The 25,704-nt window shown below is 44.9% G+C and overlaps 1 protein-coding gene across 3 annotated transcripts in view; it reads left to right on the top strand.

Moving 5' to 3' along the window:
* Nucleotides 1–6,831: 6,831 nt before the first annotated feature.
* The window catches only part of adamts6 (ADAM metallopeptidase with thrombospondin type 1 motif, 6), a 286,378-nt gene continuing 267,505 nt past the window's right edge, over nt 6,832–25,704 (top strand). For 2 of the 3 annotated variants that reach the window (XM_080186565.1, XM_080186557.1), the window contains exons 1-4: nt 6,832–6,973; nt 13,121–13,482; nt 14,227–14,591; nt 15,596–15,767. In XM_080186565.1, the coding sequence (XP_080042691.1) occupies nt 13,383–13,482; nt 14,227–14,591; nt 15,596–15,767 (637 nt within the window). In that variant the 5' untranslated portion in view covers nt 6,832–6,973; nt 13,121–13,382. Of the gene's footprint in view, nt 6,974–7,849; nt 7,903–13,120; nt 13,483–14,226; nt 14,592–15,595; nt 15,768–25,704 lie in introns of those variants that run through there. The other variant, XM_080186560.1, reaches the window with a different exon arrangement.

The raw sequence follows: 25,704 nt of genomic DNA, 5'->3' as shown, positions 1-25,704 counted from the left end.
TTGTGGTCGCAAATAATGTGATGTTGAACAGTGATAATTCTGTAAAACACATTAGTGCTTTATAACAGACTTGCGAGACAATGCAAAAAGAGGACTGTAGACAGGGCTTTAAACTAATTGGGGGGGGAGGGTGCGAGGGTAGGTGACGTTACGAGGTCTGAAGTTAAGGAGAGGGTACAGGTAAGGGAAGAGGCCGAGGATGTCCCAATTGGTGGCGTTACGGCAAATAGGGTCCAGGTGAAGGCTGGGATGAAAGCGCTTTATCTGAATGCACGAAGCATTCGGAATAAAGTGGATGAGCTGGTGGCGCAGATCGACACAAATGGATACGATCTGGTGGCCATTACAGAGACGTGGCTGTAAGGTGACAGGGACTGGGAGATGAATGTACAGGGCTATCAAGTGTTTAGGAAGGATAGGCAGGAGGAAAGAGGGGGGGGCGTAGCTCTGCTGATTAAGGATAGTATCAAGGTGGTAGCAAGGGATGATATTGGAGCCAAGGAGCAGAACGTGGAATCGTTGTGGGTGGAGATTAGGAACAGCAAAGGGAGGAAGACGCTGGTGGGTGTCGTCTATAGGCCCCCAAATAATGATCTGGAGGTGGGGCGGGCTGTTAACGTGCAAATAAGTGCGGCGTGCAGGAATGGGACGGCAGTAGTTATGGGGGATTTCAATCTGCATATTGATTGGTTGACCCATGTTGGACGAGGTGGGCTCGAGGAGGAGTTCTTGGAATGCTGCCGGGATAATTTCCTTGAACAGTGTGTGTTGGAGCCGACAAGGGAGCGAGCTATCTTGGATCTGGTGCTATGTAATGAGGCGGGTAGAATTAGGGACCTTGCGGTGAAGGATCCTCTTGGAGAGAGTGATCATTGTATGGTGGAGTTTCTGTTGCAGATGGAGGAGGAGAAAGTGGGTTCCCGGACACGCGTCCTTTGTTTGAATAGAGGGGAGTATGGTAGGATGAGAGAAGAATTGGCGAATATGGACTGGGGGAGCGCGTTGGAAGGTAGGTCTGCTGAGGAGCAGTGGAGGATCTTTAAGGAGATCTTTCTTGGTGCTCAGCAGAAATTTATTCCGATGGTCAAAAAGGACCGTAGGAGGAGAGGTAATAAGCCGTGGATAACGAAGGAGGTGAAGGAAAGTGTTAAATTAAAAGCGGAGGAATTTAGAGTAGCTAAGAGCAGTGGGCGAGAAGAGGATTGGGAAAGGTTTAAATGTCAACAAAGATTGACAAAGAAGTTGATAAAGGAGGGTAGGAGAAGCTATGAAGCTGGGCTAGCACTCAATATAAAAAAGGATAGCAAGAGTTTTTATAAATATATAAAAAGGAAGAGGCTGGCTAGGGTGAACGTTGGTCCTTTAGAGGATGAGAAAGGGGACCTAGTGGTAGGGGATGGGGATATGGCTAAGGTCTTGAATAACTTTTTTGTTTCTGTCTTCACGGAGGAGGACGTGAATAATTTGCCGGGTGTTAGCGATGGAAAGGTGGTAGGACTGGAGGGTCTTAATGACATTACTGTTACTAGAGAGGCGGTGCTCGACAGACTGGAGGGGCTGATTGTGGACAAGTCCCCAGGACCGGATGGAATGCATCCGAGGGTTCTGAAAGAAATGGCGGAGGTTATAGTGGATGCCTTGGTGGTTATTTTCCAGATGTCGCTGGATTCCGGGGAAGTGCCGGAAGATTGGAAAACGGCTAATGTTACGCCGTTGTTTAAGAAGGGTGCCAGGCAAAAGGCGGGGAATTATAGGCCGGTTAGTTTAACGTCTGTGGTAGGTAAAATGTTAGAATCCGTCATTAAGGAGGAAATTGTGAGGCATCTTGAAGGGAATTGCTTGATAGGGCAGACGCAACACGGTTTCATTAAAGGGAAGTCGTGTCTGACAAAGTTACTGGAGTTCTATGAGGATGTGTCTAGGGCAGTGGATAGAGGAGAGCCGGTGGATGTGGTCTTTCTGGATTTTCAGAAGGCGTTTGACAAGGTACCTCACAAGAGGTTATTGCAGAAGGTCAGGGGACATGGAGTTGGGGGTAGGGTGTTAGCGTGGATAGAGGAATGGTTGTCAAATAGGAGGCAGAGAGTGGGGGTCAATGGGTGCTATTCGGATTGGCGGTTGGTGACTAGTGGGGTGCCCCAGGGGTCGGTGCTGGGGCCTCAGCTATTTACCATTTATATAGATGATCTGGAGGAGGGAACCGAGTGTGGGGTGTCGAAATTTGCTGATGACACCAAGATTGGGGGAAAGGCAAATTGTGCGGAGGGTGTGGAGAGTCTGCAGAAGGATCTAGATAGGCTGGGTGAATGGGCCAGGAAATGGCAAATGGAATTTAATGTTGGCAAGTGTGAGGTGGTCCACTTTGGTAGGAAGAATGGTAGGAAGGACTATTACTTACGTGGCGAAAAACTGCAGCAGGCGACGGTGCAGAGGGACCTCGGGGTCCTTGTGCATGAGTCGCAAAAACCCAGCCTGCAGGTGCAGCAGGTGGTCAGGAAGGCGAATGGGATGCTGGCCTTCATAGCGAGGGGGATTGAATATAAAAGTAGGGAGGTCTTGCTGCAGCTGTATAGGGCATTGGTGAGGCCGCAGCTGGAGTACTGTGTGCAGTTTTGGGCGCCGCACCTGCGCAAGGATATTTTGGCCTTGGAGGGAGTGCAGAGGAGGTTTACTAGGCTGATACCGGAGTTGAGGGGGTTGAGCTATGAGGAGAGGCTGAATAAACTAGGCTTGTACTCGTTAGAGTTTAGAAGAATGAGGGGAGATCTCATTGAGACGTATAAGATGATGAATGGGATGGATAGGATAGAGGTGGAGAGACTCTTCCCGCTCAAAAAAGACAGTAGGACTAGGGGGCACAGCATCAAGATAAAAGGGGGGCGGTTTAGAACGGAGTTGAGGAGGAACTTCTTCACTCAAAGGGTGGTGAGTCTCTGGAATTCTCTGCCCGTTGAAGTGGTGGAGGCTGCCTCGCTAAATATTTTTAAGAAGCGGGTTGATGGGTTCTTGATAAGACAGGGGATTAAGGGTTATGGGGAGAGGGCGGGAAAGTGGAACTGAGCCACGACAGGTCAGCCATGATCTTATTGAATGGCGGGGCAGGCTCGAAGGGCTAGATGGCCTACTCCTGCTCCTATTTCTTATGTTCATTTTACCATCGAGGCAAAGCTATTTATATCGATGCACAACCATTACAATGCCTAAAAATAGAGAATGCTGGATAAACTGGAGGTCTGGCAGCATCTGTGGAGAGAGAAATAGCGTTAATGTTTTGGATCTGTATGATCTGATAACTGTGGCCCGAATTTTGCTGTCCCAACCGTCCCAGGAATTATAGTAGCGGGCGGGGGACGGGGAGCTGGGAGGGAAGGGGGAACCCATGCAAAGGTCCATTAACCTCAAGCGCGGTTCTCCGGTTTTGAGGCGAGCGTGGCCTGAGAATCCTGATGTTTCTCTCTCCATTGATGCTGCCAGACCTGCTGAGTTTAGCCAGCATTTTCTGTTTTTATTTCAGATTCCCAGCATCCGCAGTATTTTGTTTTTATTACAATGCGGCGATTGCTGCAAACCATTCGGTCATGACTTCCTTCTGGCTGGGTAGGCATCTAGAAACCCAGGACAATGTTTGGTTGTATTCTGTGCTTGCCTGCCCCCAGTGATATTGCTTCGCAATATTTTTTTCGCCTTTTTCTTCATCCAGGAATCCACACGGTGGCGATGTTTGAATAAATAGAAGTAATAGAGAAAGTGTATGTCTATATATTGAACCAGCATGTGCTCCTCTAACGTTAATTCAAGGGTCTTGCCTAACAGTTCACAGCAAATCGTCGTCGAGTACACGAGTGGCACAGAAGTAGTTTGACGTATTTTAGAACAAGCTTTCAAATCAAACTTTAAGGCAATCATTCACGCATGACCCTTAAATAAGCCAAAAAGTAACTTAGTCAAAACGCCTTGTAAGTATTGAATGTATTTAGCGAGTGTGCTGCAATTTCAGTTACTCAGTTTCAGCTATATTCCCATTTCAGTTACATGGATTAAAAGTTAGTATGCGAATAAAGAAAACATGAAAAGGAATATTTTTATTTACTGGGGCGAAACCCAATGTTGTTTGTACACACACTTACTAATAATGATTGGACATTGTTGAAAGGATTATTTTTCATGACATTAAAGAATCAGTTCCGGAATCATAGTTCAGGACGAATATTTTATCCCAAACAATCACTTCACTAATTCGACATAACATATGGAGTGTGTTTATTTGAAATTGTCAATACCCACCACAGGATGTACTTACACCTCCTAGACCTGTTTGGCGCGGAGCCAAGTAGGTCACGTCGAGTACTAGCGGCTGTGGAGACAGATGCATTTCCCTTTCACCCCTCGTCTCCACGGGCTCTCTGGCGACCTTCAAAACACTGAGAGCTCTAGCTCAAGGATCCAAGCGGCTTACACCTACTATCTCCGGCGTGGGTTGGAGCAGTCTAATTGAAATAAAGCCTGATTCACGATTGCAAAATAATCGAGACAATAAGACTGGAAACTTTGTATCTTGTCTCTTTTCAGACAGTGCGTGGCCAATCTCCGCTTTTTAAAAAAGATTCTTTCCCTGTACAGACAACGGGAATGGCTCGCAGTGTAACTGACAGACAAACCAGATGTAGGTGTGCTGTGTGGAAGCTCAGGGAATCGATACCATTAAGTTGCGACTCACAATTGTTTTGCTAACCACATGAAACAGACGAGAGCTGGTCTAAACGGCAGGACAGTATTGTTTAAAGCACGTTTGGTTTATGTGAATAGTTTTGTTTTTGTTTATTTAAATGAAACCGAAAGTGCGAAACGACCCCAACTGGTTTGATTTCACAGTTGGCTCAGCACATCTCACGCCAACACCTTTGTCCCATCGTTGGCGTTATGAATGCGATGGCAGAGCTGCGGATACAAGCACTAATGCTCATGTTCCGACTCTCCGCCGACTTTATAACGATTATGTCTATATAGAGGTACAGCATCCTGTGTATTAACTGGAACCAATCCAATTAGAACAACTACTGCAGTTGGTACTGAGCACTTTTTAAGAACATTAAGCAATATTCCAAACCCAGTAGCTCTGCCTTTTTATCTAGCCCTCCGCGATTTAAATCTTCACTTACGGCGATGCTGAGAAGGACAGACTTTTTATGGTTTACAAGTTATTTTAATTTTACAATATTATCTCAAATATGATTATCTTATGGGACCTACAGGCTGTAATCGCCTAATGTCATTTTAACCTTCAATTGTAAACCAAAAGTTCCTCACAGTTCGATTGAACTTCCTGCCAAGTTCTGAGACTTTTCATTTACTCAACGTTCTTTGATTTTATAGTCGGTTGGGACGGGTAGTGCAGACCCATCTTGCACTCACCATGTTGCACATTATTTATCTAGCCTGCTTTTTTTTATTGATGGCAAACAAGATCTTGGAACTCAAAACATAGTGGCAATGCTGTTTGCCGGTTAACTTATTCTATGCGACCATAAACCGTGGGATTGATTAGTGACAGGCGTCCTAGAGAGAGAAAGCTACAGATCTTTCATGTCGAGTTTTAATTTCAAAGCGTTGATGGTCTAAGTACCAGTTAACTTCCTTTTAATTTTTGAACTGCTTTCTTCTAGACTAGGTTTAAATGGTTTACCACCTTCCTCATTAATAAATGCAGAGGTTAACTTCTACAAGGCGACTGACAATCTACGAGATAATTCAGACAAATACAGGAGGACGTGCCCCCCCCCCCCCATCCCAGAAATGCTGGAGGTTATTTGAAAGTTTACGCTGGAGCTGCCCATGGAATGCAAACAGTTAAATCGACTTTCAATCCATTCTAACTTCCATCAGATTTAGCAAGAGCTTTACAACGACTAGCAACGCTGCTTTAATTGTTGTGGCTTTTCCCAGCGGTTTTAAACAGAGATAAGTTGTCCCGGTGGACAACTTAATATTGGAGATAAGACAATCTCTTAATATTGGCGATAATCTAAAGTGAAAAAAAGCAAATTACTGCGGACACTGGAATCTGAAACCAAAAGAGAAAACGCTGCTGGAAAACCTCAGCAGGTCTCGCAGCATCTGTAAGGAGAGAAAAGAGCTGACGTTTCCAGTCCAGATGACCCTCTGTCAAAGTGAAAAAAAACTTAACAATTCCACCTCACCTAGATGAATAGCAACCTAAACGTGAATACCCCTCTGATAACATTAAAATAACATGGATGTACGTGCCCAGGCTATGCTCACCGGAGCACGCAATGAAACGCTCTATTGCTACCAGACAGGAGCCGTGTGCGAGCAGGGCAGCTGCTTCTTTCACACTTCAAAGTGAGTATGGGAGGCTTTGATGGAGTTAGCTCTCTGCTGGACTCCTCTGCCAGTTTCACCCTGACTGGACCCCTTCGCTGCCCCGCTCCCCTCCCCATCACGTGATCCAGAAAAGACATGCGCACAACCCGGTCGGGGGGGGGGCGGGAGGGAAGCACATCTGCATTTTTCACTGACGTAAGTACGCTGTGCAGCTCACATCGCCAGATTGCAAACCTAAACTTGGCTGGAGGCCGGTACTGAGACCGGGGCTGCTTCATATACTTTGTTGTATTGCCTGCCTTACTTTTCCAACTGTCCTATAGAGCTTTGTACAAAGTCAGCTGCCCTGGAGAGAGGAGGGGGTGGGGGGGTGGGGAGGGGGTAAAGAAATCTATGTTGCTTGGTGGTGGCTGATGGCATCCCGATTTCTGCCAAGTCAGTAACTTCAGTAAGCTCCCCCCCGTCCCACCTCCCCCCCCCACCCCCCTCTCCAAACTGCAGGATTCTGTTCTGGATGAAAATAACTCTTGTGGTTTCGGGAGAGTAGAATTGATTGGTACGGATCGCCAGTGTGCACGGTCTATTGTTTGAAAGCTGCACTTAAACCCGTCCCAGAATGAAGATGAAAACGGTAAACGCTGCTAGTAACATTTTCCCGACCCTTTTGTTTATTTTAGAGTGTGGGTTTGCTGCTAACAGCTCACTGCAAGCTGTATTGTTAAATGAGTGGGACTGGACACAAGCAGTATCAGTGAGTTAATTCTGTTTATTTTATTGCTGAAAATGGATTGCGCTGGAAAGAATCGTTCGTTTTTTTAAAGGAAAGATTAGGATGTTTTAAACCCTAATTCAGCAGGTCCTCCCCTCGTGCATTCTGAAGGAAGATAGTTCCGTTTGTTTTAAGATAGTAACAAAAGCTGTGCAGTAGAGTGTTCTTTGATTTAATCTGCACCTCGTGTGATTTGTGAGGGGACTTTCAAGGATGCGTCGATCCAGTTAATCCAATGTTGCGAGTGTGATTGTATCGGAAGCATATATATATGTATATATATAAAATCGAAGCAAGGCATAAGAGTGTGCAAAGAAGTCACAGACTTTCAAATTCTTATATTGTTGTAGAGACGCTTGTTTTTATTTGAGCTGCCGGTGTAATGTATTTGGGCCAAATGCCAACTGTCTGGGTCACACGCGTTTTATCCAAATAGATTTAGTGCTGCTGTCTGGGCTGCCGAATGTTACTTTATATTGACTGTGCGGAACCTATTCGATTTCCTCTCCATATAGGAAAAGTTTTAATTCTCCCTGATTTTTTTTGACATTGAAATGCTGACGTTGAGCAGCCAGCTGTGTGCTGTGTTTTTGCAGTGTCTCGCCTTTTCGTAGCTCCTTCAACTGAGAGAGAAAAAACATTTTTGGGACTGTCCAGCAGAAATCTTGACAGCTCCTGGAAACTTTACTCGATCCGGCGCAGGAAATTCAGCACAGGTTGGAAAAGGCAAACCTTGACTGGTGACGTTTGCAAAGTTTTCTCTTTTTTTCTGTTCAGGATCTGCCCTCATGGTGAGATTTCTGCTCCGATTTGATTAAAAAGAAACATTCGTGATCTGCATTGCATCATTTCTATATTTTTTTAAAAAAGGGAATCAAATGTTTTTCGTTGTAGAATTAGGACAGTAACTGGGGTTGTATCATTTCTTTCCTCACTGAAAGGGTAACCATTCAACAGCAGGAGCAGGTCTGCAACTTCTATTCAGTAGGGAACCGCAGACTTTATATCTTTCGATTGAGCCACTGCCCCTCCCCCTTCACTTCCCTAGTAACATGCACATGCCACTTGTACCATAGCCCTATCCGTTCAGAAGTTTGTGCTGCGCGCTTATCTTAAATCTCAAACCGTGACTCCCCATTATGTTCTGGGTGACCCACTGAACACCAACTTTTTCCATGCACTTGGATATAATGTAACTTCTGTGTACCGGGGATCCTTTTGTTTCCACCTTTGCCCTTGCTAACTACTGTGTTACAACTCCAGAGTGACCGGGTTTGGGAGAAACATTTGGCCAAAGCAGTTAAGGGTGTACCCAGGTGCTTTTAAATAAATTGCTCTAAGTGTAAATCCGTGCACCATTTCGTCTGTTTCGCAAACCCACTATTGTGTTTTTGCATTGACTTCTTATGAAAGCAATGTCATTCGGAGTCGCCAGTCTATTTCATTTCCAGTCGAGAGGGTATTCAGCTGTAATGCCAAGAAAGTGTAAGCTAGAAACGTCAGTCCGCCCTTCCCACCTCTCTCGCCTGCTCCCTTTTTGAAACTCTATGTATGATTTTAGATATTGTGCAGAAGAGCTGCTTGCTTTCAGCGTTAGGCCAAGCTTTGCTTGAGGGCGGACAAGACTCCCGTCTCCACTGTGAAGTGATGCTGATTGTCACCGCGTTTCAGCACCTTGCCGTGCCCGGCTCCTGTTCCTTAAGGACGTGTCAGTCACTGGAGTGCTCACTCGGGACTTTCCCAGTGTTCTTCCTTTCGCTTTGTTACACAGGACTCGCTTTGTACCGGGGCGAGACCGCCTCCTGCTGCCTGGAGTGAGACATTCCAGAGCTGCTGATGGTTCGCATTGTGTTGTCCGCCCCCCTGGTGTTACCCCCCTCGTGAGCCACTCTTTTCCCTCACTGTCCTCTTGTGGTCTCACCCCCTCCCTGAATTTTCTTTAATGTTCCACTTTTCCTTTCCTTTGCCTGACAGATCCTTGCATTTATATAGTGCCTTTCCCATCCTCAGAGGTCTCAAACGCTTTACGATCAACCATGTACTTTTGAAGTATAGTAACTTGTCAGGAACACTGCTTGCTTCTTGATGGCCTCTCTATGGCTCAGACCCTGTCTACCTGTCACCTGCTGTCCCTCTCTGGTAACCTCAACTTCCCCATTTCTTTGTTGTTATTTCCTTTTTGATGTTTTAGAATCCCTACGGTACAGAATCATAGAACCCATATAGAATCCCTACAGTGCAGAAAGAGCCTATTTAGCCCATCTAGTCTGCACTGACAACAATCCGACTGAGGCCCTATCCTCGTAACCTCACTATTTACCCTGCTAATCCAGCTGATAGTAAGGGGCAATTTAGTATGGCCAGTCAACCTAATTTGCACATCTTTGCACTGTGGGAGAAAACCCACACAAATATGGGGAGAATGTGCAAACTCCACAGACAGTTACCCAAGGCCGGAATTAAACCTGGGTCCCTAGTGCTGTGAGGCAGTGGTGCTAACCACCGTGCCACCCCAAGGAAGCCATTTGGCCCATTGAGCCTGCATGGACCACAATGCCATCCAGGCCCTATCTCCTTTCATCCCTGCTAGTCCCCCTGACTCTAAGGGCAATTTATCATGGTCAATCAACTTAACCTGCACATCTTTGGAGTGTAGGAGGAAACCGGAGCACCCGGAGAAAACCTACACAGACATGGGGGGCGGTGTGTAAACTCTACACAGTGACCCGAGGCCGGAAGTGAACCCAGGTCCCTGGTACTGTGAGGCAGCAATGCTAATTATTGTGCCAGCTTTGTTTTGCAATTTTCCCGGTTCTTTCTTCAGTTCCCCATTCACATCCCGCGGCCCTTCTGTTCTTTGTTTTTCCTTGCTTTGCTCCTCCCTTGTTTTACCAATGCTCCCATCCCACTCCCCATCTTCAATTGCTTTGCCTTTTTAACAACTTGTACTTTAAGGGCAGCTTTAACACTGGAAAACATCCCATTGCCCCCATTTCTTACTGACCCTCAATGATTCCCCTTTTCCCTTTATTCGTCTCCTATACCCACATTTTTCCTCCCTTTTCCTGTACTCTTAACTTTCCTCCTCTCCCTTTCCTCTGTTCTCTCTCATCCCTTTTTACAGTTCTTCCAGTCCTTTTCCCATCTCATCCTCTCCTCATCATTTATCTTTTGCCCGTTCCTCTTCTTTTGCCTGTTACACCCTCCAAAGCTCCCCTTCCCTCCTCCTGTCTAATCTTACTCCTCTTATTTCCATATCCATCTTCCATCTCTGTTTTCCCTCAATCCCTCACTTAACCCGACAAATCACCTTTCAATTCCCCATTTCATTTTTCCTTCCTCATCTGCCTTGTTGCTGCAATCCTTCTGCACTCTTCTCCTTCCCTGAGGTTCTCTCTAACTTTCCCTTTCTGATCCTCCATTCCTATCCATTCAGTCCCTGCTCTCTTGCCTCTCCTTTCTCCTCTTTCCCTCCACTATCCTCCTCAATTCTTTTTTATTTTCCCCTACGCTTAGCAGCCTGCCTGCCTCTCCTTCTCCCTTCATCCATTCTTCCACCTCTACCACCATCCTCATCTTTCCTTCATCCTTTCCACCCCTCCACTCTCCTCCATTTTCCTCTCCTCCTCCATCCTTCCCTCCATGCACCCCTTCTTTCTTAATGTCCTTTTCCTTCCCATCCTGCATCCTGTGACCTCAAAACTTCCATTCCTTCCTTTATCCCTTCCTCTATCCCTCTGCCTTCACATTTCTTCCTCTATCCTTTCCTCTAATCTTCCCCCTTCCTCCACATTCCTTCCTCCAAGCACTCTCTCTGCTTCCAACTGGTGCTCTGCCTGCATGTAGACCAGTAGCAGAAAGGTCAAAACTTTGCAGAAATGTCAAAACTTTGCCAGGCCTGATTGGTGGATACATTTCTAATGAATGGTCGAGTGATTGGGCTCCATTCAGTAGGAGGTGAGAGTGGGTTTGGGTGACTCAGCTTCTCTTCATAGACCCTCACTCTTCATATGGAGACTCAGTCTTCACATGGACACTCACCCCTCACATGGAGACTCTACATGGACACTCACTCCTCATATGGACCCTCACTCCTTACATGGACACTCACTCCTCACATGGACACTCCCTCCTCACATGAACCCTCAATTCTCACATGGACACTAACACCCCACATGAACCCTCAATCCTTACATGGACACTCCTCATTTGGAGACTCACTCCTCACATGGAGACTCACTCTTCACATGGCCCCTCACTCCTCACATGGAGAGACTTCTCACTTGGAGACTCACTCCTCACATGGAGAGATTCCTCACTTGGACACTCACTCCTCATGCGTTGAATCACTTTCAATATGGAGCCTCATTGTCTACTTGGAGGCTCAGTCTTGAAATGAAAACTCATTCTGCACGTGGAAACTCACTCTCCACAATGAGCTTACTCTCCATCTGGGGTTCTCCTCACATGAATCCTCAATACTCACATTGACACTCACTTTCACATGGACAGTCACTCCTCACATGGACACTGACTCCTCACATGAACCCTCAATCTCACATGGACACTCCTCACATGGAGACTGACTCCTCACATGGATACTCACTCCTCACATAAACCCTCAATCCTCACATGGAGACTCACTCTTCACATGGACACTCACGCTTCACATAGACACACTCCTCACATGGAGACTCACCCCTCACATGGTCCCTCACTCCTCACATGAACCCTCAATCCTCACTTGGAGTCTCACTCCTCAAATGGAGATTCACTCTTTACATGGAGCCCAGTCTCTTCTGCCCTTTCATGCTCAGGACTGTAGTTGCACAGTCAGGATTTGTAAGAAAGATAAATGTGCTCCAAAAAATGATGTATGACCACTTTATAATTCATTCGGTCTGAATGGCACTCATGCTCACTGAGTTAGTTGTTTAGGTTTTTTGCTGATTATCTTGGAAATTACGCACAAAAGATGAGTTTTCTCTAATTTCCTGTCAGCTGCTCCTTCTGAATTGTGTATTTTTCCTTGTGAGAAAGCGATTAAGAAGTCAACACTCACAATGTTGTAAAGGGGGAGAGGAGTGTAAGTATACATTTCCTCTGCCATCTATTTGATATGATTTAGACAGGCTGAGTGTGGGAGCGTATGCATGGCAAATGCAGTATAATGTGAATAAATGTAAGGTTGTCAATTTTGGTAGCAAAAATAGGAAGGCAGATTATTATTTGAATATGTGTAAATTGAGAGAGGTGGATACTGAGTGAGACCTTGGTGTAGTCGTGCATCAGTCGCTGGAAGTAAGCATGCAGATACACCAAGTCATAAAGAAGGCAAATATACGTTGGCCTTCATAGCAAGAGTATGGGGATTTGAGTATAGGGATAGGGATGTTTTTACTGCAGTTGTATAGGGCATTTGTGAAGCCAGTTTTGTCTGCAGTTTTGGTGTTCTTACCTGAGGAAGGATGTCCTTACCATAGAGAGAGTGCAGCAAAGGTTTATCAGCTGATTCCTGGGATGGCAGGACTCTCATATGAGGAAAGAAAGTCGGTTAGGATTGTATTCGTTGGAGTTTAGAAGAGTGAGAGAGGATCTCATAGAGACTTATAAAATTCTAACAGGGTTAGACAGGATAGATTCAGAAAGGATTTTCCCTCTGTGGTGGAGTCCAGAGGACTGAGGTGCTCAGGGACTCAAGGGATATAGAGAGAAGGCAGAATCAGATTATTCAATTCGATGATCAGCCATGGTCAAAATGAATGGCAGAGCAGGCTTGAAGGGCCAAATGGCTTAGTCCTATTTTCTGTGAAAGTTTCTATATATGTGTGGGGTCTTTTCCTCTTCTGCAATCCGAACTTTTGCATTGCAACACAGTCAGTTTGTATTGCAGTATAGAATCAATCTGTGTAACTCAACTGTTTTGTTGCTAAAATTCCCATCACAAATAATGAGCTGAGGGTAACAGTGGCCAAGGGCATTATTAATGTGTGCTGTTCCCTTTTGCAGGCATATGGATGACTGAGTCCCAATACATGGCCAATGAGTGTGGGTGCTGAGGATTCCGCCGCTTTGCTGCTGGCTCTGGGCGCAGGGATGAGTGGCCACCCGGGCTGCTGCACCAACTGCTGGACCTTTCGGCGCTGAGGCACCGCCGCACGGAAACGTGCCGAGGACTCGGCGACCCTAATGGGCTTGTTTCCGTGCGCTTCTGGAGTCAACCAAACGGTCTAGCGCAAAGGATAGCCACAAACAGCTGGAGGTTCACTAAATGATGGAAATTTTTTGGAAGACGCTGACTTGGATTTTGAGCCTGGTCATGGCTGCTTCGGAATTTGACAGTGACACAAGGCTTTCTTACAATTCTCAAGGTAGGATCATCCGAGCATGACCAGAATGTAATGTAGACTAGCGCCACATCACCAACGCTTTCAAACCCAAATAAACCATGTTGGCTTTTGTTGGCACGAGTTCATATTTACTTTGTTACAACCATCTGTCATTTAAAAAAATCTACACTCCTGACCGTTTGTAAAAAAAACAGTTTGGTTATTAAGACAATTGGATTGTATGTGAATGACATTTATTGGTGATTTGATGTAACCCGTCATGTACAGTAGGTTGGGAATAGGAAGAGACTGAACATAGCTCATTTGATCAAACCTGAACAAGATCCAGAACGCATTCTTTAATGTCTTGTTTATGACTGGAGTTTGCCGGTCTACACAGCAGAATCCTTATGTTGCACTTGGAATGTTAACAGCAAAATTGTATCACTACCTTGTTAAATGCAAAATTGGTACTAGGATTTTAAGGGAGGGTACTGCTGACATTTTCTGCATATGTCTGGTTATTTCAAAGTCTTTGTCATTCCCAACTTACTGCATTGTATCGTGGTTTCACTAATTCTGTGAAATATTACTTGATCAAACACTGGATAATTGTGACTTCCTCACTTGTAGCTTAACATGCTGAACACTTCTGAAAATATTTGACAGCCACTTTCCCTTGACATTAGATGGAATGATTTTGACTGGTATTTAGTAGTATTTTGTCACCTCTTTTTTTTCTTTCCATGCCCATCTCCTGGATCTTCCCACCTTGTGATTTCAAAGAGGAATTCCTTTCTTACCTCGAACATTATCAGCTGACAGTTCCCGCCCGAGTGGACCACAATGGAGATTTCCTGAACATCAGTGCGAAGAGCTATAGACGTTCAAGGCGAAGGAGGAGTTCGGATACGACACCTCATGATCCAAATGAATCTAAATTATTTTACACACTGACCGCCTATGGAAAGCACTTTCACCTAAACCTGAGTTTAAACACTAAATTAATCTCCAGACATTTTATGGTAGAATATTGGGGGAATGACGGCCCAGAGTGGAAACACGATTTTATTGATAACTGCCATTATGTGGGATTTGTACTACATGAGCACAATACTACGAAGGTGGCTTTAAGCAACTGCAATGGCCTGGTGAGTAGAACAGTAAATTTGCTTTTCAAACTGGCACACTGCTTTATTCATTCGATTGCTTTTGTGCTATGGGATATAAAGGATTTGTTATTCGGCATCAGTCAGAACTGTTAACTGAACTGATGGAACCATTGCAGGAACTGAAGCATAAACAGCTGCCCCGCTGTATAATGCACATGGCTAATTTGCATATGATCGACCGCAGTGGGAAGGGTAGCCAGATCTTAAAGAGGCAGGTCCCTTTCAGTGGCCTCTGCAGACCGAATATAGTTCTGAAGCATGTACAAATCCAACTTCCTGTGCAGCATATTAAAAAAGAGATGTCTGACAAACTTTCATGCAGGGCTATTAGTTTAATTTACATAAATTCTTGTCTTAATGCCTTAGTTGGGAAGAGTGACCAGCTTCCCGTCAGTGTTTACAAATATTGCATTTTGTACCATAAGATATATGACAGTTATGATGGAACAATGTAATTCTGCAACTGGCAAGAAGGGTGAACTGTGATTATTTGTATTACAATGAATAAACTAAAGTGCACATTTAATTTGGAGACAAATCACAATAACAAATGGCTGGATACTGTGGATTGTTTTAAAGTAATAACATGCACTGAAATTAGCATTGGCTGCATTTTTGGAAGAAAGTTGGATGGGGAATGAAGGAGTAACATTCATTGCTAGCAAATCCTCAGCAATAAAGGTCCAATCATTTAAAGACCCAGAGTTTTGAAAGAAACAAAACTACCATTAGAAAGTAGAATTAAAACATATTGCTTTTAATTGTCAGCAGATTTAGTATATTCTGTTTGTTTGGATGACCTTTGGTCTCAGTTAGTCACTGTTATATGTTTTATTATTCATCTTACTATTATATTTCCTACATGTTCATTATGCACAATTCAGATATATCTGTACTAAACTTAAGGAATGGACTATTTTGGATTACTTCTTAAAACTTCTAAAATACTTACACACAATAATGATCTGTTTTGTTCTCTTAAGCACGGGGTGATTGTAACAGAAGAAGATCAGTATTTCATTGAACCATTGCAGGATATATCTGAGGACAATACTAGTGATATTACTTATGGCGAAGGCCACCCTCATGTTGTTTACAAGCGTTCTTCCATTCGACAGAGACATCAAACAAACATGTCAAACTGCGGAGTTCCAGGTAACTTACCTAACGTTGTAGGAGTCTATACAGAAGTATAAACTTTTTGCCTTTCATGGAAATATGTAGGATTAAAAAATAGGTACATATTGTATGAACCCACAATACTGAAAAATATGCAGAAATACCAAAACTGTTCATTTTTGACTTAATATGGTAATGATTTTTACTGTTTTTAATTTTTTGATTATTTTGTAATACAAAATCTTTTCTTCAATACAATAGATGTTACTAATGACTACCTTGTTGCTTAAAAAAATGTTCAGTTTGTTCAGTAAAAAGTCTGACAACACCAGGTTTTAGTCCAACCGATTTATTTGATAGTAAACTCACTAGCTTTCGAGGGGATTTCCTCTTCTTCAGGTGAATGGAGAGTTCTGGCCTCAGACAGAGCATATAAAGCTCAGACAAACTGAAAGACAGTTTGTTGTCAGACTTTTTACTGTGTTTACCCCAGTCCAACGCCAGCATATCCACAGTTTGTTCAGACCATACATCTTCAGAGCCCCAAATATAAGAAATAAAATTGCTGATTAAGAGTTTCTTCATCATCATCATTTCAGTCGTGGCTCTCATTTTTGGGGTAAAAGGTTGTGGATTCAACCTTCTGAATCCCAGTCCAGAGAGTGAAGCACAAAATCTAGGCTCAAATTTCAGTGCAATACTGAAGGAGGGCTGAATTATCAGGGGTGTAGTGAAATCTTAAATTGAGGCTCCTTCTGTCCCACTGAAGTGTGTAAAATATTCCAGGGTAAGGTTTTGAAGAAGAGACGTCTTCTTCTTTGGTGTTTTAGCCAATGTTTGTCCCTCAGTTAACATCACTGAACCAGATTATTTGCTGCTTGTTATGTTGCTATTTTTGGATTCTTGTTGGCTGTCACTTTTTGTATGTATATTAAACAGTGACTATACTTTGAAGTACTTAGTTGGTTGTAAAATACTTTGGGATAACCTGCCATAGTGAAATACATTACATAAATACAAGTGTTTATTTAATCAAATACTTTTGTCTTGCAGTACTTAGAGGAATGCCAGAGCTTTATTTTATTGTATCTTCTCTATGTAGGGTGCTAATGAATTGCAGTTGGTTGCCACTTAATAAATGAAAAAGAAGTTCTAAACAGAGTCACATGAATGTATAAAAGGCAGGTGGAAGTTCCTGCTTTTTCAGCAATATTTTAAGTTAGTACTGTTTTAATATTTGGAAAGATATAGATGTCTATTTGCATAAATGTAAATACCTGTGTAGTATTATAAAGTGTGCCTTAGAATCAGTGTGCATTCAAGATCTGCAAACTGAGAGATGAGCTAGAGGTTCATACTACAATTGCCCCAACTGCATCAGATTTCAGGTCACTCATTGGGTAGAGGTGCAAAATGAAAGTCAATGTGATCTGACAGAGTGGGAAGAGAGTTTCTCAGTGGTTGATTATAGAATAGCACTGATGTAAACTTAGCAACAGGTTATTTTGTCGCTTTTTTCAGATAGTTATGGGGATCTAATCAGGGATCCTGAAATATGAATAAGTATTATACACTTAAATTAAATTTCACTGAAGAAAACTATTAACAATGAAAATAATACATTATAAGAACATAAGAAATAGGAGCAGGAATAGGCCATCTAGCCCTTCGAGCCTGCCCCGCCATTCAATAAGATCATGACTGATCTGTCGTGGCTCAGTTCCACATTCCCGCCCTCTCCCCATAACCCTTAATCCCCTCGCTTATCAAAAATCCATCAACCCGCGTCTTAAAAATATTTAGCGAGGCAGCCTCCACCACCTCAACGGGCAGAGAATTCCAGAGATTCACCACCCTTTGAGTGAAGAAGTTCCTCCTCAACTCCATTCTAAACCGCCCCCCCTTTATCTTGAGGCTGTGCCCCCTAGTCCTACTGTCCTTTCTGAGCGGGAAGAGTCTCTCCACCTCTATCCTATCCATCCCATTCATCATCTTATACGTCTCAATGAGATCTCCCCTCATTCTTCTAAACTCTAACGAGTACAAGCCTAGTTTATTCAGCCTCTCCTCATAGCTCAACCCCCTCAACTCCGGTATCAGCCTAGTAAACCTCCTCTGCACTCCCTCCAAGGCCAAAATATCCTTGCGTAAGTGCGGCGACCAAAACTGCACACAGTACTCCAGCTGCGGCCTCACCAATGCCCTATACAGCCGCAGCAAGACCGCCCTGCTTTTATATTCAATCCCCCTCGCTATGAAGGCCAGCATCCCATTCGCCTTCCTGACCACCTGCTGCACCTGCAGGCTGGGTTTTTGCGACTCATGCACAAGGACCCCGAGGTCCCTCTGCACCGTCACCGTCGTTATGTTGTCTGATTAAATCACAAAAATAACACAAATGCTGGAAAATTGAAAAAAGTACTGGAAATATAAAGTGGATCAGTCAACTCCTGAAAGGTTCAGACAGGTTAATATGGAGCTGTATCTGATGAAGAGATCCATCTAACACATTGATCTTTCTCTCAGGTGATTGATCTGGTATGCATTCCCAGCATTCTTTGATCCAGTTACAATTGTAAAGAAAAAAAGAAAGCCAACATACTTGTGTTCATCAAGTGTCTTTCATATCTCCAGGATGTGTTTTGCAGCATTCTTGTAACAAAGAAAGACACGGCAGCCAATTTGTACACAGCAAAGTCTCATAACCATAAATTAGATAAATAACCAGATAATAGTGTTAATAGTGCTGATTGGAATAAGTATCAAGCAGGACACCAGGGGTACTCTGCTGTTCAAATTATGCCGTGGGATTATTTGTTCCAATCTGAAGAGGCGAATAGTTCAATGTCTCTTTCAAAAGATGGCACCTCTGACAGTACAGCATTTCCTTGGTATGCACTCAAATGAAGTGGGTCTTCAACCCACAAACACGTGACTCAGAAGTAAGAGTGCTTTCCCACTCAGCAGTAGAGGCAGGATCATTGAACATTTTTAAGGAAGAGATAGATAGATTTTTGACTAACAAGGAAGACAAGGTCACTGGGGTAGGTGAAATGTGGAGTTGAGGTTACAATCCGATAATCCATGATCTTATTGAATGGTGGAGCAGGTTTGAGGGGCCAAATGGCCTACTCCTGTTCCTAATGTGAATGTTTGTATCTTTGAGCATTCATATCATTGAGTCAAGGCTGATAAAGAGGTCACTGTATTGAGAATTAATCGTGAATTCTGTGCTTATTTGTGGCTTGAGGCTGGTAGTCACAGAATAATTCTTCAGCCTGCTTTAACCTGTATTGCTAGTTTGGGAGTCAGAGAGATTTTTTGCACACTTACTCAAAAGCACCTGCTGATTTACTTTTCTTGGCAATATGGTTTTTAAGTGAATCACAGAATCCCTACAGTGCGAAAGGAGGCCATTTGGACCATCAAGCCTAGACTGACAACAATCCACCAAGGCCTGCCCTCGTAAACCCACATATTTACCCTGCTAGACCCCTTGACACTAAGGGGTAATTTAGCATGGCCAATCAACATAACCTGTACATCTTTGGACTGTGGGAGGAAACCAGAGCACCCGGAAGAAACCCATGCGGACACAGGCCAGAGCTGAACGTGGCTCTATGGGGCTGTGATGCAGCAGTGCTAACCACTGTGTCACCGTGCTGCACATTCTGTTAATTAGGGTGTGGTGCTTAACACAGAAATGTTTTGAGTGCAAGAGTTGGAACACTTCTGTATGAGTTTATAAAATATGCAGGAAATCCAGTGTTTCAGGAGTACTGTGTTCATGTCAGGCACTGCACCTCAGGAAGCGTATGTATTGGCGTTAGACGGAGTGCAGCACAGATCAGCTGGAAGAATACCACGGCTAAAAAGGTTAAGTTATGAGGATAGCTTGCATAGACTAGGGATATGCTTTCCAATTGCTCGTGAGGTGAACTTAGTTGCAGGTGAGCTTTGAAAATAATGGCCAGAATTCTCCCAGCAGTTTTTGATCCAATCTTTTGATTGTAAAGAGAAAAAGAAAGCCAACATACTTGTATTCGTAAAGTGTCCTTCATGTCTCCAGGATGTTTTGTAGCCAATTAAGCATCTGAAGCGCAGCCATTCTTGTAACAAAGGAAGACATTCGCATGAAAACTGGAGTTTTCTACTCCACTCTAGTTTTTTTACTCTTTTCACTCTCTAGTTTTTTACTCTCTAGTTTTCACTCTAGTTTTTTTCAGTGGGGATTCAGAGAAGAACCTCCCACACTCTGTACACTAGAGAGTGCCTCAGCATGAATATTACTAAAACTCTGTGAGTGGGGCCTGTTTCCACTGGAGAGGCTGACAGCATAGCGCTGAGCAGGCCACTGCTCATGCACCAATTTGTCAGCGCTGATATCGGGCATGTGCAGTAGTTTTGCACTGCTGGCTTCCCGATCGCAGGCCAACCTCACAACCCTCACGCCAGCCCTGAACTCTCCTGTCTGCGCCCCCCAACCCCAGTCCCCCCACCCCGATTCCCCGTCCCAGCAGGCTAACCCTCCCCAGCCCACCCTGTTCGATGGCTTCTCTCCTTTCCCCCACCCCCCAATTCTGCCTGCAGAGTTGTAGCGGGACCCCTCCACCCCCACTGATTGGCCCTGCTGACTCCACCCTCTAAGTCCCACCCACACAGGCCCTGTCTTCTTGGCACTGCCCCATGCCCAGTGGCAGTGCCAAGATGCCCTTGGGCATTTTCACTTGCCCCTTATGCAGTGCCAGGGGCCCAGGCTGGCACTGCCAAGGTGCCAATGCCCAGGAGGTAGCTCCCCTCCCATCTCAGGGCCCCCCTTCACTCCAGCTGGGTTGGGCTGCTAGTTCCCCTTAGTGAGGAGCTACTGTAATCCCTGCTGGAGTGAACCACTTTGGCGGTGAAAGAGTGAGATGCTAGCAGGCCCGAAGACTTAAGTCCTGGGCCCGCTAATTACATTTCATTGAATATATTTAAGTCACGGGTAGATAGATTTCTGAGAGACAAGAGAATTAAGGGTTATGGGGAGAAAGCGGGAAAGTGGAATTGATCCACTTCAGATCAGCCATGATCTTATTGAATGGCAGGGCAGGCTCGAAGGGCTAGATGACCTACTCCTGCTCCTATTTCTTATGTTTATTTAAATTATATTAAAACGACCATTTAAATGGTTGTGCTTGCCTGCTGATTTCCAGTGCGGATGTGATGCTGCTGGAAATCTGGCACTGGGAGATGCTATTGGGGTGGGAGCACATGTGTGAACCCCGTGAATTGGCTGACGCAAGAATCTCCCGGACCGCTGCAATAACAAATTTGTGCAACAGGATGGGAGAACTGCCCATGGAGTTCCCAGATGGCATGTCAGTCTCCCAACGCCTCTGAAAGTGTTGCTATTTTCTAAGCAAGGGGAGGAATGGAGGGAACCGGCAAGCTGTTCATCTTCAATTAATGGTTAAATTTCTCAAACAGCTTATTAGCAGCCTGTGGATTTACACATCACACATTGGGTTAAGCAAACAACCTGGTTCAGTGCATGGCTATTGGGAGTAATGTAGGGAAGTGTTATGTGATGCTTCTGCTGAAGTAAAATTGTTGGAAAAAAGGAGTTATTCACAAAAGCATTCCAATACCTTTCCATTGGATGTTTGGCCATTTCTCTGCACTATGAGGCTTCTGGCCCTTTGATATCCTGTCTGCTGTATTCTGCAGAGTAACAGCAATCCCAGCAGTGGCTGCCATTTGCTGTTGAGCTTGGCACTTTGGGGTTAGTTCCTACCTCCCAGCAGCAGCCGGCACCCCAGTTTGGGTGCTGAGCTTATCTCTGCTCCAATTAGAAAATAATATTGCAGCAGTATCACAAGGACGGCACATGGTCGGGACCCAGAAATCTGGGTGTTGGGTCCCTGACGCCAGATTGACAATCAGGCTCCAGGTTTGCATTTCATTGTGTGCAGAAGATTAAGAGGGCGTATAATTGAAGTATTTTAAATGAATAAAGGATCCTCTTTCCTCGACTCTAAAACTAACAGTGCATAAATTTGGTCTTTTGTCTACTGATCTACATTCCCCTGTCTTCTTGTGCTTTTCTCCAGATATTTGGCATGTTCCCATCATCCCACCTACTAGCTCAATGTCATCTGCAAAAATCACTTCCCATCTTCCTTGCTCAGTTAGAACATCCCTGATCATCAGGAAGAGAAAAGGGGCTCAGTGCCAATCCTTGCTGTCATCCAACTTTGGCTTTGAAACTCTGACTCTTCCCCACACTACTTTTTATTCTTGTTTGGCATTCCAGAGGCTTTTGTACTCTAACCGTGCCTATTGTATTGTTGAAATATGGCTTTAATCTTTAATATAATGGGAAGAACATTCAGCTGTGGGCCACAGAAGGATGGTATTAAATTGGTGACCCATGAATTCATTGGAATCTAATGGAAAGGAAAGTTGGGCTTGGTTCATAAAGGATAATGATCTAGAAATCATAGGAATTTATGGCACAGAAGGAGAGCATTTGACTCAAATGCCTATGCAGGTCATAAAAAGAGTTGTCAAGCTTCATATCACTTTCTAATTCTTGATCTGAAGCTTTATTATGGTACAATTGCTCAATCCATTACTGTTCATTTTAGGCTCTTCAGAGAGTTGGAAGTTCCAGTTAATGTTATACACAGAGGGCAGAATTTACATGTTCAGTGTGGGCACACGCCTGACCCGGAACCATGTTAAATAGCGAACGATGAACTCGAACATATATTTCAATATCATTGTGCACTCACGCGATATCTCGGTCAGTGGGTGCAGGTGTGGATCGGCAGTGTGCCTGCTGACAATCATGAAGCTATTTGAGGGGATGTTCTCTCTAATTAATTGGGATTTCACAATGGCCCATGTGATTTTAAACTCATCTCATAGGCAACACAGGCAGGTGGACCAACCAATTTTGAACTTTTTCCAATCAAGGGTGGGATAGAAGAGGGCTGCAGCAAAGGCTGGCTGAGTAGTTAGAGAGTTCTTGGCAGTGAAGTGAGGTGGTGTTTGTGTTTCCACAGAACCTTGTTTCTGTGTTGGGTTCATAATAGTGCGGCACTTACAGGACATTTCTGTCCCTTGGCATCAGAGATCCGGGTCCCTGGTGTTACCGTCTGCACACAGATCAGCCCCATAAGCAAACCTGCAGAAGTGTATAGTCTACTCAGTAGGGACCAACCAACCCCTCCCAACCTCCAGGGTGTGTACAGACAGCAATCAAACTACCTTGACACGACCAAAGTCCACTGCTGCAAAAGGCTGTGGCTTTCAAGTGAAGCTGTAACAACCATCTGCCAAATGATTGGCTTAGGCATAGTCTCAAATTGTGTGGAAGGCCACCAGTGCCTGTGGTTCTTAAGGTGACTGTCACACTGAAATTTTCAGCCTCTGGATTGTTCCAGGGTAATCCGTGTGGAGTTTCTCAGCCAGCTGCACACAGCTGTGTCAAGCTGGTCACTGACACCTTGTTCAGGCACGTGAGAAGATTCATTCATTTCAGGACAGATCAAGTCAGCCAGGCTAAGCGGACCAGAAGCTTCACTACAATTGTGCCAGCGATTGTGCCCATGTGACCATCAAGGTGCCAGCTAGCCAGCCTGGTGCCTTTGTCGACAGGAAGTGGTTCCACTTTATGAACATTCAGATAGTCTGTGACCACAAGATCCAGATGTATGCAGGGTACCTGGGCAGATCTCATGATGCCTACGTACTATCCCACTTGTAAGTGCCAAGGCTGTTAACAGCTCCAGCTCACCTTGAAGGGTGACTGATTGGCAACAGTGGTTATCCATTTAAAAGGTGGTTAATACATCTGTCTGGCACCTAAGGAGAGGCAGAGAAGAGATACAACTGCTGCAATTCTCTACAAGGGCAGTTGGGTAGAGGACCATTGGGCTGCTGAACGTAAAGTTCTAATGCCTGGACCAATCTGGGGGCACCTTGCAGTACCTGTCCGAACAAGTGTCGCTCACAGCAGTTATCTGTTGTGCTCTTCATAATTTTGCTAACTCCAGGGGTGAACCTCTGGACCAGGAAGATGCTGATGTTGCTGCACCTGCCTCAGACGAGGACACTGACGTCAACTCAGATGCAGATTCGGGGCAGCCAGAAGGTGAGGATGAGGAGGCTGAAATCAGGAACCTGCATGAGGGCAGGGACACCAGGGAGGCTCTGGTTTAGCTCTTTTTCAGCTAAGCTGGCATTCTCTATCCTCTCACAGAGTTCATGGCCACCAATCCCAGACAACCCACAGTGAATGACTTCATGAGCCTGAACACCAGAATTATAAAGGTTTATACCCTGGAAGTATATCCACAGCCATTTATGAGACAGAAACAATTTGAGAACATAGGGTATTGATGGCATATGAGAAATAAATCATTTATGGTGAGAACCATAGCATAAAATAAAGCAAAAATATTCAGTTGGATCACCAACAGTTAATAGTGATAGAGAGAGCAAACAAAACCACCCTGTGGATACCCCTGGTTGTGCTCACTGTGTCTTCAGCTTAGGTTTGCAGGTGTTACGTCTAGATGCCTCCCCCTCGCTGTCAGTGGAATGAGAGACAGTTTGTTAACATTGATGCCCTGTTGGCACAGATGACCTTGGTGGTCATCCTCTGGCCAGTGGGGTCTGAGCAGGCATCATCTGGGAGTTTGCGTTGCGATATGGCTGGGCACTCTTCAGCCGCCGCTGACTCGGAGGATGGAGTGGTGATTGGCAGAGGGTGGATGAGATGCTGCCCTCATCTGGGGTGCAATGAGAAGAGGCCCCAGAAATGACAACCAGCTTGTCCACCATTGTGAAGCAAGTCTTCACCTCGCTGCTCACCAATGAAGGATGGCCACCCATCTGAGAGACTGGTGTCGCTTCCTTCCTCACTGGTAGTGACCTCCTGAGGTTAGTCCCTGTATGAGGATTTGCAGATCCAAGCACAACCCAGTAACACATCATAACACTTCTGGAGCTCCCTCTCCTTTAGAGTCACCACTCTCTCAGTGGATGAGGCTGGGCACCCAGAGCTCAGGGTTACTGCAGAACTCATGCTCCTCAGGAACTCCTCTATGAGACCATGGCACACAAACCCTCAGGGCTCTCTGTCAGATCTCCCCTTGCAACCCATTGTATAGTCAGTATTTGCCACCTGGTTGATGACTCCAAAGCTCATCATCCTCCTCACAGTCAGCATGGCTCTTTTCTCCAGCAGTCCTTCAGTGATGCCTTGGGCTTTCACTGTCACCACCATCTGCACCAGTGAACGTAATGTGCCCTCACTGCAATGTCCTAACAACTCATCCCATATGGTGATGCCCTCTGATGTGCCATTTTCTGCACTGGTGCTTGATACTGAGATAGGGTGTGCTGCAGGTGCATCCTGCCTGCTTTCATTCTGCAGTGTTAAAGAAGGGTCATCAGCCTCTTGGCTGTCTCTGGTGGATGGCTGACTAGAAGGAAGAAAACAAGTGGTCAGAAGCACCACTCATATCACAACACATAGGTATTACAGTAGCACAGTGGTTAGCACTGCTGCTTCACGGTGCCAGGGACCTGGGTTTGATTCCTGGCTTGGGTCACTGCCTGTATGGAGTTTGCACATTCTCCCTGTGTCTGCATGGGTTTCCTCCAGGTGCTCCAGTTTCCTCCCCCATTCTGAAAGACGTGCTGGTCAGGTGACCCAAACGGGCGCTGGACTATGGCGACTAGGGGATTTTGACAGTAACTTCATTGCAGTGTTAATGTAAGTCTTGCTTGTGAATAATAAATGAACTTTATGTTGCCCAGCGCGATTGGTTTCAGTTGCATTATAGTCTCAGTGACTGGTGCATCACTGAAGTTGTTCTGAGAATGAGATGCCCGAACTTTCACCTTCATCCTGTCATAAATCAGCCACTGGACTCTTACCATCCTCTGCTACACCAGCCTGTCCAAACTTGACGACCTCCCT

This window comes from Carcharhinus amblyrhynchos, chromosome 1, assembly GCF_965287045.1.
Source record: "Carcharhinus amblyrhynchos chromosome 1, sCarAmb.v2.hapA, whole genome shotgun sequence".
Taxonomy (NCBI): Eukaryota; Metazoa; Chordata; class Chondrichthyes; order Carcharhiniformes; family Carcharhinidae; genus Carcharhinus; species Carcharhinus amblyrhynchos.
This window is presented reverse-complemented; position numbering and strand designations above follow the sequence as displayed.